At 37.8% G+C, this 15,164-nt stretch overlaps 1 protein-coding gene across 1 annotated transcript in view; it reads left to right on the plus strand.

Annotated features, from left to right (window-relative positions):
• The window catches only part of GRID2 (glutamate ionotropic receptor delta type subunit 2), a 766,470-nt gene that overhangs the window by 153,050 nt on the left and 598,256 nt on the right, over window positions 1–15,164 (plus strand). The window contains 1 exon segment of the mRNA XM_009273536.1: window positions 5,235–5,390. Within this exon segment, the coding sequence (XP_009271811.1) occupies window positions 5,235–5,390 (156 nt within the window).

The following is a 15,164-nucleotide window of genomic DNA, read 5'->3' on the forward strand; positions in this document are numbered from 1 at the left end:
GTTGACAATAATTTCATTGTAATATAATTGGCCTTCTACAGTTGTATGTATATATTCATTCAATCAGACATGATAGTATGTGGTATAGCCAGGTATTTGCCATTATAGTTAAAAATGAATGGATTCTATAAAAATTTTCCCAACCAGACACTCATACGGCCTAGATATAACGTGGGATTTTATTCTACAATGTATGTCAGCATCTCAAATATCAGTCTCATTGATTTAAGCCCCAATAAATTAGTGTCTCCTAACGTAATTTCTTATGGGGGAGCTAGACCTGTGGTGATGCACTCATAGCCCTGCAGGACATCTCAGATGAGGTTTTTCATGAGGACTCAAAACCCCCAGCTTCCAGTTCTGAGTGTTAACAGCATGGCCATCCTTCTGCCAGCAGCTGCATTAAGTTTCTTATTCAGAATAATAATGTAATAGCAGCAGTTGAGAAAATACAGTGGAATTGGATTCAGACACTGGAACAGGCTGGCAATATCGATGGGACAAAGAATTTTCATAGAATCAGCAGCTGCTGAGAACATCAGATAGTTGCTCAAAAAGTTACTGCATTTTACATTTCCCCTTTTTCTTCCTTTTCTCTCCAAACGTTCCTGGACTTGTGAACTAGTAAATTATTGGGCAAAGTGTATATTGCTTCTATTGGTGAGGTATGTGTGTGCAATGTTATAAAGTGAAAATCAAACTTTTGTGTTGAAATTGAACTGTGACCTCAATTCACAATGGCATTTAATCTCTGTACTCCCCCTCCTCTTTGAAACAAGGTACTTATTTTCCTGAGACTAATATGGGGCACTGAGGTCCAGAAATGTCATACTTTCATAGATAATAAAAATATAATACTTGAAAACACTGCAAGCAGTGGACTTTGTCCTTTCTTAATCAATGGAAAGATGAACATTGGTTTAAATCTCTTCACACTTCATCCTTGCAGTCATGACGCATTTCTTTCCCATTTTTACGTTTTCTGGGCTGATTCCAGTAGACTCTGCAAATTACTCTAGAAATAGCTGATAATACCTAATTTGGATTATATTTTTATATGTATGGGTCAGTAGGACAAGTGATCTTTGAAAAGCCGTTCTAATGATGTCATTGGTACTTGGTGAACTGATTGAGCATTTGTATGATTTTATCTATATTCATTTAAATTGACAGATTTCTGGTGACATCGTTGAGTGTGAATGCGATAGTTAAACACAAAGAATTCTCTGCTAACCTACAGGACATTATTGATGTGCTGAGGGTTTTTAAAAAGCCAGTAGAGAATTACATTTGTGCTGTTGTCATCCAGATTCTGAAATAAAGCTGAAAGTAATGACATGCTAATAAAACAGTGGGGGGAAACTGGTGCAAAGTAGTTGCTGTGTCAGCATGTCGACTCCTGATGCAATCATGGGAATACTCCTTGAGTATAGTTAGAAATGACATGTTTAGTGTGAGGCCTGTTTCAGCTGAGGTGAACAGTGGGGGTGGAAGAGAAACAAACAGCATCTACTTTTGTATAATTTTAAAGACTTTTTCCCTTTGTAAATAGTTTTTTTGGATCATTTTCCAGAGAGCGGGTGTCTTACAGTATCTGTAGGAATAATTTGCTTTTTCTCCTCAGCTGTTCATTACTTTCTGTAACAATTTTTCCTATAGCTGAAAGGGTTCATTTTGGACATGTACTCCAAATAAGTTTGCAGTCATCCCAGTTCTCTTATTTTGCCAGCTGTACATGAGGAAATGAGAGAGCATATAGCTCTCACTATAGAAGTAATTTTAAAGTATGATACCCTTTATTTGTTCATTTGTGTTGTTTGTTTGTTTGACCCGGTTAAAAGACTATGTTTGAAAGAATAAGCATCAAAACTCCAGTGCGATTTCAGGTCTCAGCAAGGAAAGAAAATCATACCTAATACAAAAGTAGTTAGGGCAGCATTTTGAGCTAGCTGTAAAAATTTCAATAGACTTGTTTCACATCAGAAAATTCACTCCTGTCAACCAGAGGATGATTCCTGAAACCACAGGAAAAGGAAAATACTCCAGCAATGTTAGCACAATCCAAAAAATGCCTTCTTTCTTGTCATTGAAAAGGCTTTTCTTTTAGAAAACAAACAAAAATAATAACCCCCTCACTTGTGTAAATGTAGAGAGATATATAGACACATGGAATATAATTAAAATAAACCACAGGGACCTAAAAATGTATATATGAGAGTAGGAACAATTTCAAAATGATTTAGGGTTTTTGTGGTTTGTTTTTGTTTTGGTTTGGTTTGTTTTTTTACTTTTCCAATTTTATTTGAAAACTGAAATTAAACTTTGAGAATCAATTATGAAATAAAATTTCTCTTATCACTGTTTTAAGTGTAATGCATGTGCTCCTGTCCACTTCCATCTCCTGAAAGGAACAGTGTCATCTTTATTGTATCTTAAAAGGTTTTTTGTGTAGCTAAGTTAGATACTCTAATGAATAAGGCCTTAGTTTCTGAAGGAAGACAATCTAATTCCTGCTAGGATGCTCAGACAAGAACTATGGTTACAACTTTTCTGCAATTCACCTGTATTTATTTGTTTTACCTATGGAGATACTCCTACACTAGAGCATGGGTAATGTCTCGTTTCTGTGAGGTAGCTTGTTTAAAATGTCAGACGTAGTATTGGTTAGAGGAGAAATTTTGAAATTTGCCTCTGATACATGGAGTCATGAATGAACTAAGCAGTGGTCAGAGCAAAACTGGAGCAATTGTACTACAGTGAGAAAGAGCGTCATTTGTGAGGGCTGCATGGAGTTTCATCTAAGCTGGTTCCTTATATGTCCAGATGCCGTCAGAGGTAGGATTTGTGTCAGGCTGAGAAATGGGAGAAAAAGCATAGGAGTTTATCAGGGTTATCTGTGTGTGAAAGAAACAAGAAAGGTTCTCAAGAAAGTTCATCTGTTGAGAAACTTGATGCTGGACTGGCAAATGCACTGTCTTGGGAGCAGTTCTCTGCTGCCCAGTGGAAGGGCTATGGGGCTGAAGGGGATTTTTATGTTGGCACATGCAAAAGAAATGCTAGATAACTTGGACTTTTCTGTATTGTCTACTCAATAAATGACCTGGATTATTTTGGGGACAAAGCCAGGCTTAAGATGACATTTCCCAGCTGTAGAATAAGAAGCTGTACTCCGCAGTGTTGGCTGGAAGATCTTTGTTTGGCCATGCTGTTCTGCAACACAGTCAACAGCTGCCCTGTGAGCGTGCACGAAACCTGTGCACGTTCATTTCCTTCTAGTGTGGCATTTGTTACAGAATTACTCTACAGGGATAGAATTTGACTAATTACTATCATTAATTTCCAACTTTTTTTTCCTTCTTAATTTTAACCTTGTTACTTAGTAGTTACTTAGTAAAATTGTTCCTTCAAGTGTTTATTAACGGTGTTTGCTAGGCTATGTCATCATCATCAGTATAGGTGTATCCCAAAAATGCAGCATGTGTGGTTTTGGTTTGAACTGTTCCATGAGGTTAGAAACAAACATGCTTTAAGGTGTATCATTTGACAAAGTCTTTTGTACCCTTAAATGCTGCCTGGATACACAAATAGTCATCTTTGTGGAGAAGACACCGTTTGCAGCATCTTGCGTACCAAGCGTATTCTGAGTAATGTGCGGCTTTGCTTTACGGAGCTAGATAAAACAAGGGAAATAGAAGTGGGGGCAAGGGAGAAAATGAACGTTTTCAGCTGAGGTTTGCACAGAGATGACAGGTGAATCAGGTGGAGAGGTAAAGAACAGCTGTTCCAGGTGGCAGCAGCTTTGGGAGGGAAAATGCTGGAGTCAAAGCGGTCAGATTGTAGGAAGAGATGACACTTATGTAGGATGAGTGGTGCTGGCAGGGAGATGAGTGTTGGAGGTCAGTGGGAAAAACATGATAAACACTGTGTATGAAGTTTATTTCTTTTAAAGTAGCCGTTTCCTGTAAATGAATCTTTCAGTTCTTTTCAGTACTGATTGCAGGTATTTACCTGAAATCATCGGTGATCCACATTTTCTATTATCGTTGGCTGCCTTGCCACGTACGCTGCCTTAGTTGAGTTTTGTATTGACAACAGACACTCAAGAATAAATAAGCCTGAAAACTGAAGAAATTTCATAATGATTAAATACGGTTTTCAAAAGTCTGTTTTTGAAGCATCCCTTCTGTCTCTTTAATCTACTGCCTGGAAATGAAAGCTTTAAAGGTGCTTGAAGATCTAACAGCCCTGATTTTTGAGGGTTTTAAACAATATAGCATTCTTCATAGGACTATAACAGTGTAATTTGAGCCATCTATACATAAATAGTTCATACAAGAAGCAAATGTAAAATAATAGGAAATTAGTAATGCTTAAAGTGACACTATAGTTTAAAGAAAGCAAAAAAAGGTAAAACCTCTGGATTAGCCTTGGAGTTCTTTTTCAATACACCTGAAGAATTGGCTGTGCAAGGGTTGGACACCCTCACTCTGCTAACTTATCCTGAGTTTAATGGTTTCCTGTTCACGATGCTCTGCTTGAATGTTTTGGGGAAAAAGGCAGAACAGTCACTTTCTGTCACATTTATAAAGGCAGAAATTATTTTAATTAACCGCTTCAAGTTAATTTACTGACTTCAAGAATCAGACAGTTAGCTGGAATGGTTGTTTTACAAATCCAATAGGGATTAGACCTGAAATAGTTTATATCAGCTGCTGACCTGTCTATTGATCATGGTTGTCAATTCTAACTCATTTTCCCAGTGCTGCTACCATTTTAGGCTTATTCTCACTTCATTTGAACTTTTTATTTTTAATTGTCACTAGATATGATGTTAAATGTATATCCTAGCCTGTTGCAGTCATTCCATGTATTAAATGGCACCTTTGGAATAGGTGCCGTTTAATAATTAATTAAATTAGAATTAATTAAATTCTAATTTCTTGGCCATGTTCCTATACAGATAATTTGTTTTGTGCTTAACTAGATTTCTCCAATATTTCTAGCTGGAATCAATGCTTCTCTCCAATTTATGTCTTAAATTATGTCAAAATGTAGAAATTCTGTATATTGTGAAGCAGCTTTTGGGCTCTGTGTTGAGAGAACTGCTCTTCAGGGATGAGTGAAGGGATGATGTTATAGTGTAAAATGTCTTAAGTGCTTATGATTAATGCTTTGGGATACTGCAGGTAAAACGTGCAACGTTATTTTTGTTCTTTTTTTTTTTTCCCCCCCAGGGGCGATATTTGATGAATCTGCCAAAAAAGATGAGGAAGTTTTTCGAATGGCAGTTGCTGATCTCAACCAGAATGATGAAATCTTACAAACGGAGAAAATCACGTGTTCAGTGACATTTGTGGATGGCAACAATCCATTTCAGGCAGTTCAAGAAGGTAGGACATCTAAACAGATTTCCTGCTGTTGTTTCTGCAGAGACATGCAAAATACTACCCTGATAGCTTCCTAGTTTTATGAGAAATTTGTAATTTTTGTTGGTTTCTTTTTACATAGAATATCAAATACTGCATTTAATTTTGGATTGAGCTGCTATGGTTTGTGTTGGCCTAGTGACTTCAAGCTATAAACTTAGCTTTTACACATTTTGTAAGTAAAGGCTCTTGAAAAATGGTAGAGAAGTCAGGCACAGTTTGCCTACATCTTCCCTCTTTTGCAGGCTGTTTTGAAGTTGTTGTCAAACCGATAGTCCTTATTTATGACTTCTTAATACTACCTTTTGGTTTAATTCTGTGCAACTAACAGCACTTAGTTGGAAAACATAGGTTGTTGTGTGGATAACCTTTTCAGCACATGCATACACCTGAAAAAGTTACCTATTTTATAGCAGGGATTAGAGATAACCTGATGACTCAGAAAGCCACCTGTGTCCAATATGATTTTGTACTCAGTCCATCCTTTGTCATTCCCCAATTATTGGACAAGAGATGAGGATGTTGCTTTGGGCTCCTTTGATAGCGGTAGGATGATAACAGGGCTCAATATTTGAAGTCCCTGTAAGCTGGATTAGTAAATCGCCAGTGTGACTGAGCAGTTGTCTGGAGAGACAGCTGTATGAAGTCTTTAGAAATATGGATTCAAATTTGTTTCCTAAGCATTTGTTATTTCTTTGCTGTTCTGGCACACTAACTTCTGAGACGCAGATGATGTTTATTGTAGGTATAATATTAAACTTTTCTTAACAAGAAAACAAAATTTTGATGACTTTCTATATCCTTATTGACTCTGTATTGACACGAGGTAGAACTTGAGATTTAAGCAGCAAACTTGCAAACGGTTGCTCTGATACTTGTGAAGTCAAAGGTCAATACCTGTTTGGCTTCAATGGACTATTGACAAGGCAATGTTAATGAAAAGGTTTTTAACGCTTATATGACAATTTTTTATCAGTGACGTTCTTAATTTTTGAGAATTCAGGAATTTTTTTGTTTTGTTAAATTTTACAAGTGGATAGACCTGTGTAATGAGAAGCGTTACAGTCTGGGCTTGATAAGGCTGAGGCAGGAAAAGAAGTGATTTTGAAAGTATTCCAATCAGAATCAATTCAATCTATTTCAATCTGAAAAGGCCAACATAAAAACTGAAGCTATTGGACACTTTTAGAACCTAGAGGGACAAAATGGGTAAGTGAGGTCAATCTTTTTTAGATATTTTCCCCACTGTTAGTATTTAGGCTTTTTTCCATTTGTCCAGGATGGGTAATGTTAGCTGATGCTCTGTGATTAATATTGATTAATACTGAAACTTAGCAATTAATTTCCTTTAACATTGTTAGAGCAGTTGCAAATTATTTCACAGAACGATGTTTTAAGCAACTTATTTCTAACTTAAAGAAAGTAAGTGTCTAGTAAAGTAGAACATTCCAAAGGAGTTAATGACCCAATATTTCAATATTCAATTGCTTATTTTTTGCAAAAGTTACATTTGTCATTTTTTAATATACCTTGTTATAGTCAGTATTTGAAATGTGAAAGGAGTAAATCTGACAAAAATTTTATTACCATTTGTTGGGCGGGTAAAGTTCTGTTGTGATATTGATGAGTTCAAGAAAGTATTTGCCAGTAAAAACTGTTTTTTGTAAATACATGGTCAAATACAGCTATGTGGCTAGCAATGCCTCATATTCAGTCTTTTAAGTGCCCTGTGTTTTGTTTGGCATAATTTGAGTGAAGAACAAAGGTTGCATCTTTTGCATGCATATATCTGTGAAATTTTGTTTGTCGAAATGTTTTACCACAGTTAATGTCTTTTAATTTGTTTTAACTGAATATAGGCATAAGCTGCGCTGTAATGTTTCAGTTGCTTTGCACCAGTTTCCTCCCTTTCTCCTTTCCTCCACATCTTTATGTCACTTGCCCCCTGTTCTTAATTGGATTTCTTACAAGCGTTAGTAGCAGGGAAGGGGACCTCTGTAACTGTTGCCACATATTTCACGGTTTATCCCTTGGAAAAACACTTAGCCAAAATGCACTGTACTAAACACCAGAAGAAGATCATTTAAACGCTCAGGCTATTTCTGTATTCCATTTGTAAAAGAAATACTAGAATGAGGCTACATCTCATGGTTTTAAATGTGTATGGCATTCAGTATGCCCAAACTTGCCGTTTCCATGCCAGCGTGACCCTTTCCTTGAAAGCATAACAACACTATTATGAGTCTGAGGTACCACGGCCTCTCCTATCAGGTAGAGCCTAATGTGCAAAAATTATATTATCTATTTATTATTATATTCTACTATTTATTTTTGTTATTTTTTATATAAACTGCTTGAAGTTTGCTTTGTTTTGGTTCACAATATCTGGGTTTTTTTATGGTTTTGACTTCTTTTCATCTTGTCTAAAATTTTTGTGTCTTATAAAATGTTAATTTAAAGCATTAGAGCCATAATAATAACTTAAAATTGGTCTAAATTTGTCTAAAATATGCCCCTTTTAGTGAATAGAGAAAGTTCTTAAAAAACTTGCCTAGGATTTTGGATTTCAAAAAACAAGAAGTCATAAGCAAAGATCTGATAAGACATTAGGTAAAGAGGAGATATTTACAAATTTATTTTTCATAATGATCCACTAATGGACAGCATGTATTATTTCTACCTTTTATTTCATTTTATTAGCAAAATTAGGAAGTAACTCCCAAACAATGTAAACAGGAACACTCAGATAATACTGATTTTGGGTGTAAAGATAATTAATTTGAGAGGATCGGCTGCTGTGCGGTACTTACTGTTCTTCCCTCTGAATGTGTTTTTATAAATTATTATGGTGCCCTGAAATGTCTTCCATTTGTTCCTTAGGACATCCCATTAACAGTTCTGATTGGCGCAATGAGACTGTATTGCAAAGCTGAGTGTTTTATCCTAGAAGAGCTGTGAATGACATGCCCCATAATATCACTGGAAGTGCCCTCAGGGATGATTTATAGGCATGTTCTAGTGCACGGAAATAGGAGGTGAAATTGAGTTCCTTTTAGTTAGGGAAATTTTTCTCCCCTTCGATATATGCTCTGTCAGAGAGGGCCAACAGCGAGTGTGATGCATGCGGTTTACTGTGCGACTCATGTTTGCATGTCAACATTGTGGGGTGGCACGGGCACCCATCAGGATGGTCTGAGGTTGAGGTTGCCCCATGAGGGGGGAGGCGAGTCCAGGGCAAGCCCAGTTGGTAGGTTGGGGTGAGGACCAGTGAGGTGCGTGGCCAGGTGTGTGTAGCTCCAGCCTGACGGGCGCAGGGGAGAGTTTGCGGAGGAGGAGAGTGGCTGGGAAGGGTGGCTGAGGCATGTAGATGGTGCATCCCAGGCCCCCGTGGCAGCTGCAGCCCAGTCGCTGAGATGTGTCACAGTGACACGCACCTGTGGAAATGTTCAACACAGCATGTTCCTTCCTCTCTTCCTTTCTTTCTTTAATACAAAATACTTCATAATATTTATAATAATCTTTTGTGTGATGTCTCGAAATATTTGTGTGCTTGTGTGATTGAGAAAGGAAGAATATTGTGGCTGGCTTTTTTATGCTGTGCCCACGTCGGGTGCTACAAAGGGAAAGCAGGAATTTAAGTTTTCTTTGTATAGACAATGAAGGAAGTAGGGATAGTCAGGTTTTGCATGGTAGCAAGTCGGTATTTTAGCACTACGAAACAAGGAATTGTTATGCCAGATCCATACTGGTGGCAATAATAATATATATTAGCGTAAACTTTACTTTCTTGCTTGTGAGACTTGAATTTACAGCAGAATTTAAATAGGGGTGGGACAGGCCTATAAAAGATTTTGAGTTCTACAATATACTTAAACTGTAGTTATTTTTGAAGAGAGTCATGTTTCTCTATTTCTTTTTAATGGACTTTTTTTTTTTCTTTCATTGGGAAATTGGGTCGAAATAAATACATCACTTCTTTCTTGTTTGTCAGAAAATCATTGTGTCCTCTTATCTTTCTCTTACTTTTATTATTCTTGTGCTTACTTCAATACACTAATAATTAAAGCCTAAATTTTATGGTTCAAAGCCTGCTATTTCCTCCAATCCTTAATTTCTCATTAATAATATAATCATATGGTTGCTGAATGGCTAATGTGAAATATGCAATAGCCTATGCATTTTTGTGGGATTCTCTGCTGAGGTACCTTGGTAGACAGACTACTAAATATCTGTTTCAATCCACTGCTAATGATTCTCTAAACCCTCCTTGTGTTCTAAACATTTTCCATGAAGTCGTATTCTTGCAATACTGATTTACTTATATTTGGGAGAAGGTGTTTTCCATTGATGCAGGTAGTATTGTCTGCTGTAATTCCTATCCTAAGGGAAGTGGAGGGAGGGGGGGCTTTGGTCACTTGAACCAGAGGTAACGCTTTGGCTCGTGCTGATCTGCCTCTTTGGGTAGCACAGTTTCTACAGCCCCCATGCTGCCATTTCCACTTGCATGCCAAGAGTTACAGAGCAAACTCTGCAGGTGTTTGCAGTGCTTGAGGCATCTGCAGCATCTGGAGGGTTGGCGGAGCTCGGCAGGACACATGTCCAAAAGTGCGTTAGGGTCCTCGGAGATCCATTGCCAATATTTTAAACCTCATGGCAAACATTTTCTTTTTATTTGTTGCTGATACTTTTTTATCCTGCTCCTTTCTCCTACCTCCTTTTTTGAGAATATCACGTTTTACCTATCTTAAATAATATCTCTATAGTAATCCAATGTTTTCTTCTGTAGGCTACCTATAACACATGACAAATAGATTTGACTGATGCTGTTTGAAATCCGCTTTGTTTGACAAGTTTTCCTATTGCAATCATATATATGTGGGGTTTATTTTTAATTTTTTTTAAACCAACCTTTTTGTCATTCAGGTTAGTCACCAGAGTATGCTTACAGACACCAACTCAAGCCTTCGTAATGGCTTTTGAAAGCTTATTGTGATCAGTGAAGTAAATAAGGCAGTGAGTCATAACTAAATGGGATTCAGCTGTAGAGTATCAGAGGTTTTGTAGGGCAGCAATATGTATGAAGGTCACATGCAGGATTCTATTCAAGCAAAGTTTTATGGTCAGAAATTATGGCCTGATGGATACATCTGCTTTGGCCTTTGGGAATAGACTGTCCTTTCCCGTTTCCCTGATTGCTGTAGAAACCTGTTTAAATCCACAGATTTCATGGACTGCTAAACTTCCTTTCACTTTGTGTCACTTATTTCTTCAAATTTCTCAGCCTTCCTTGTGCTGTTTATTAATCAGTACATGTTCGGTTTGAGATTAAACCTTTACAGGGTTGCACTTCTTCACTGCCCTTCCATTTCATTCCAGGTTTACGTTCTTATTTCCCAATAAAATGGATTTTGATGTGAAATGATATTACTAATACGGAGGAGGAAAAAATCATTTTCAGCTAGGATTTGAACTATAAAAACGTAAGGGAGAAGAGGAGGAGAAGCATTTCAATAGTGATATAAAACTCCATTGTAAAATCAGAAACTGTTGGAAATGTTTGCAATTGCAAATTGCTTGTATCATCAGTACTTCAGAAAATACGGCAAAAAATCTCTTGAATTACCTATCCTCTGTGCATCCACTAATGTACCAGCAGTGGTGGCACTGTGCCCTGTTCTCAAAGTGCTGGGTGAGAAGCCTGGTACTCTTACACGGGCTTTGTTCTCATTTTAGTCCTGTTAACCCCACAAAATCAATCAGATCTCCAATCTGCATAAATGTGCCATGGGAGTCCAAGTGTTGGCAGCTTAAGAAAAAAGATTTTACAACACTGGTGATAACATTGTGACAGTTGGGAAGACAGTGGTTGCATGGGAGAAGATCAGGGAGAAGGGAAGAGTGAGCATTGACTGAACTAGAAAAGGAACACGTAATAGAGGCTTAGTTTAGGAGGAGCAGGATGCATATTTAACACATTTTCAGCAACAATTTCAAAGCTATTGTGACCTTCCTTTGCCTGGAAGAAATCTACCCAGAGCATACTGCAAACTGTAAAAGGGGATCAGATTTAGTTTGAGTAAGGCCTCATACTGTTACAGCAGTTACAGTAATTGCAAGAATTCCACCGCTCTCCAGTCTTTGAATTTTGGGCTCCAGTGTTTTCTAGTTCCTAATTCTTTCTGTAGTAATGTTTTCTTCAGTTGAAGACAACTTCCATTATCTTTGCTTCCAGTTTGAAAGCAAACTCTGGCAGCTGTAAGCTGCACTACACTTTCAGATACTTGAAGATAAAAAAAATCCTTTATCTTCAGCTCCAAGAAAATCCCCCCCCCCGAATCAAATAAATTAAAAAAAAAAAAAAAATCAGTCCATCAAGAATGGATTTCTGCAGGATAGTTTAAGCAATGTAAGAAACACAGTTTGAGGAACAGTGGTGCAAACCTCATCAGTCCTTAGTATTCACAGATGGCAAATCTAAAAAATTTAAATTACAGATAGTGCGGTTGAAGAGCCTTTTCTGAAGTATACTTTCTAAATCACTGAGCCAAAGGGGGGAAAAAAGAGGCTTTCTCCAGTGCAAGCTAGGGCAAGATCCTGCCATCTTTTAATTGCTGTTATCCATGTTGTCTCACAGAGTGCCTAAAACCCACCAAACATATGCTTTATGACTGCTGCATGTCTTTGTTGTGGTTTAAGGAAAAAAATATTAGTGTTTCTATGGAAACCACTTTTCTTCAGGTGACCAGGAAACCCAGTAGCATCCCACTGTTATACTCAGCCACATCACAGCATTCAGATGCGACGATACGGCTGGAGGTATTTAAGTAGGACCGCACATCAAACCAAGGATTAATGTTTCAGAGTTTGCATTACCTATCCCACTACCTTTCTGCAGTCTTTTTTCCCTTCCGCTTTCTCATGACTTTAAAACAGCAAGAGTGATTTTCCTAACACTGATGCCATTTGCCATTACCAGTTGCCGAAGTTTGGCTCAACATTAATTTTTATGGCAGGTTTTGACATTTCTATCAGAGCTTCCACTTTCAAATGACAGACAGGAATTTTAATAGGCTTGAAAGAATTTCCTTCCCAGGCTTTTGCTTAAAAAGCATGTGACTGTGAGGCAGGCTATTAGCCTCTTTACCTCTTTCAAAAAGGTGAATCAAATAAATGAATAAATAACTGGACAAGTGTGATGCCCTTTGATGGTGGAGTGCTGAGTGAATTTTATCACATTACTGTAGGAGTAGCTAAATAGGCTGATATTCTGCAGTACTTACACTTTAAATCCAGATTGGATCATTTCTGATTTTGCAATATGCGTATTTCCAGTTGCAGTTCACAAGTGCCCAATATATGTTTTCATACATTAAACACGGTGCTTCAGTCTGCTGTGTTAATGTACTCTGACATGCTGCTAGTGGTTTACTTTTAAGAGAGCTATACAAATTGTGATGTGATTAAATAATATCAGTAGTACATTTAAATGTTTAAAGCCACTGTGCCTGAAGGCTTTTGGGGTATTTTAACAAACAGAAGTATAGAGACAAAGCAAATGAGAGATGCTTCATCTTCCTAGATGCCAATTATTTAGATAGCACCCTAGGCTATCAGTCCCCCAAAGTAATCGCCTTAAATAAGTAATGGACCCCCTATCCAGATTCCCTTCCTGTCTTTTTGTGATGCAATGTCCACTAAAATCACTATAGCAGTCAATCATCACTGTCCAACCAGAAATGTATATTCCCAGACAGACCTCACAACCTGCAAGCTTGCAGCAGGTTGTGGCAACTACCAAGCAATAAACTACTGCATTCAATTGTTTTCTGCTATACAGAGTCCTCCCGAGTCCTCTCGTAAAATAATGTTAATTTGGGATTTTGCTTTTGCTTTTTCTGACTAAATTCTTTGAATTAAGTGGAAGTCACTAAGTCTTTGTTTCACCTGACAGTTTAGGTACAAATATGTATCCGACTGCATACAGATCTGTATTTGCTGTATGCACCTATATGTGTTTTTGTCTAAAAGTCAATGTAATTAATTAATTCTAATGAATTTTAATTAATTGCTTAATTAATTTAATTTGCCCCTTTGAGCCTTCCTTGCTCTTCTTCCTTCCCTTCTCAAATATCTTTTGTTTCATTTACAAGCTTTTGTTGTTGTTGTTGTAGTAATCTGTTAGCTCTTTGGGCACAGGCTGTCTTCTTAGTAAGTACTCTTAGTAAGTACACTGATCTGTATTTGAGGCAATTGGGTATTTATGTGATGCAAATAATTTTAGACATACTCCTCTCTATGTATATGATCAGAGACAAAGTGTACTTTATGGAGGACAGTAGTGTTTTAAAATCTAATTCTGATAATGAGGAAATGAGCCATGACACTCTAGAGGTGAAGCCTGAAGTGAATTATGAAGGTCATTCTCTTAGATGGGGGAATTAATTACATTTTAGCCTGGTTCCCTGTTACTTAGACCCTTTATATTGTACACTACCAAGTAATTTTGACTAAATATCAATTTATGAAAAATTATCTGAGCAAGAGAGAGCAGTTACAGGGACAGATTTTGAAACTAGGCAGTGTTTTATTAAAACACTAATCATATCAGAAAACCATAACCTTTCATGTTATCTTTTTGAAAGGATGCCTGCTGTGGGATTTTAATGCTCATTCGATTTGAATGTTGGTATGCCTTTAGCTTCTGTGATTACCGGCCCTTCTGAAACTTTGTTTTCTCCTTAAAATCCAGTATTTTGCAATTCTTCATTGTGTAGTCTGAAAGAGTATTGAGGTGAGCCAAGCCACTCTGAAGGATGCAGCCGTTAAGCGGAGCACTCACAGGGGGACATGCAACAGGTAGTGTTGATGGTCGTCAGAAAACATTTACTCTGAGCCTGGAATAGACATGGGAGCCTTGCAGAGCCTCTCATGTGCTGCTGACACACAAGAGGGAGTTTGCGTTTGGGATCTTTATGTAAGGGTATAAAGCACTAACACATGGGACTTAACCTCATGTGGAAATTAAGCACCTGCTTAAAGGCTTTCCTGAGCAGGAATATACTTAAGCAATCCCAAATCAGTGACTTAATTTTCTTTGGCAGCTGGTATTCATTATTTTGTTTACTTTAAGGGTGTATTTTCTCCAGAAACTTGTAGATCTTAGCAGCGTTTTCGCATCCTGCACCTCTGGTTGCCTGAATGACTATGCCAGGTGGCTGTAGCTCCTCTGCTATTGCTGGAAGCAGAAAATGTGGCTGCAGGTCATGGCCATGCCCTGTGATATCTGGAAAAAAGTTTGAACTCAAAACAAATCTTCCAGAGTGCCAGGCTACAAAACACAGTTAAATAAGTAAAAGCCTACAGAGGTTTTGCTTCTGACACTATGTTTTATGACAAGAGGGTTATGATGTACTGGGCTTGGTCATCACAAAGTACCAGAGAGCTGTACTCGGAAATTGCAGTTTCATGTTACAGGTAAACAATTTATGTTTGTCCCATCCCTTCATGACCTGGTGCAGGAAAGGAAGCCAGCAAGAAGCTACTTTCTTTTTAAAAAATGTTATGTTATGTCTCTTTAGTACCAAGTTGTGGCTTGGTGGCAAGCCTTGTGATAGCCAGCCCTTGCAAAGGGCAGAGGAAGGGAGCGTGATCCCCCCCTTCCAGGTGCAGCCAGGTGTTCGACCAGCTTTGCTGTGCTGTTGGGCGCCAGAAGCTGAAAGCAAACAGTCGTTAATTGGT

The sequence above is a fragment of the Aptenodytes forsteri genome, unplaced genomic scaffold (assembly GCF_000699145.1).
Source record: "Aptenodytes forsteri isolate BGI_AS27 unplaced genomic scaffold, ASM69914v1 Scaffold93, whole genome shotgun sequence".
NCBI classification, from domain to species: Eukaryota; Metazoa; Chordata; class Aves; order Sphenisciformes; family Spheniscidae; genus Aptenodytes; species Aptenodytes forsteri.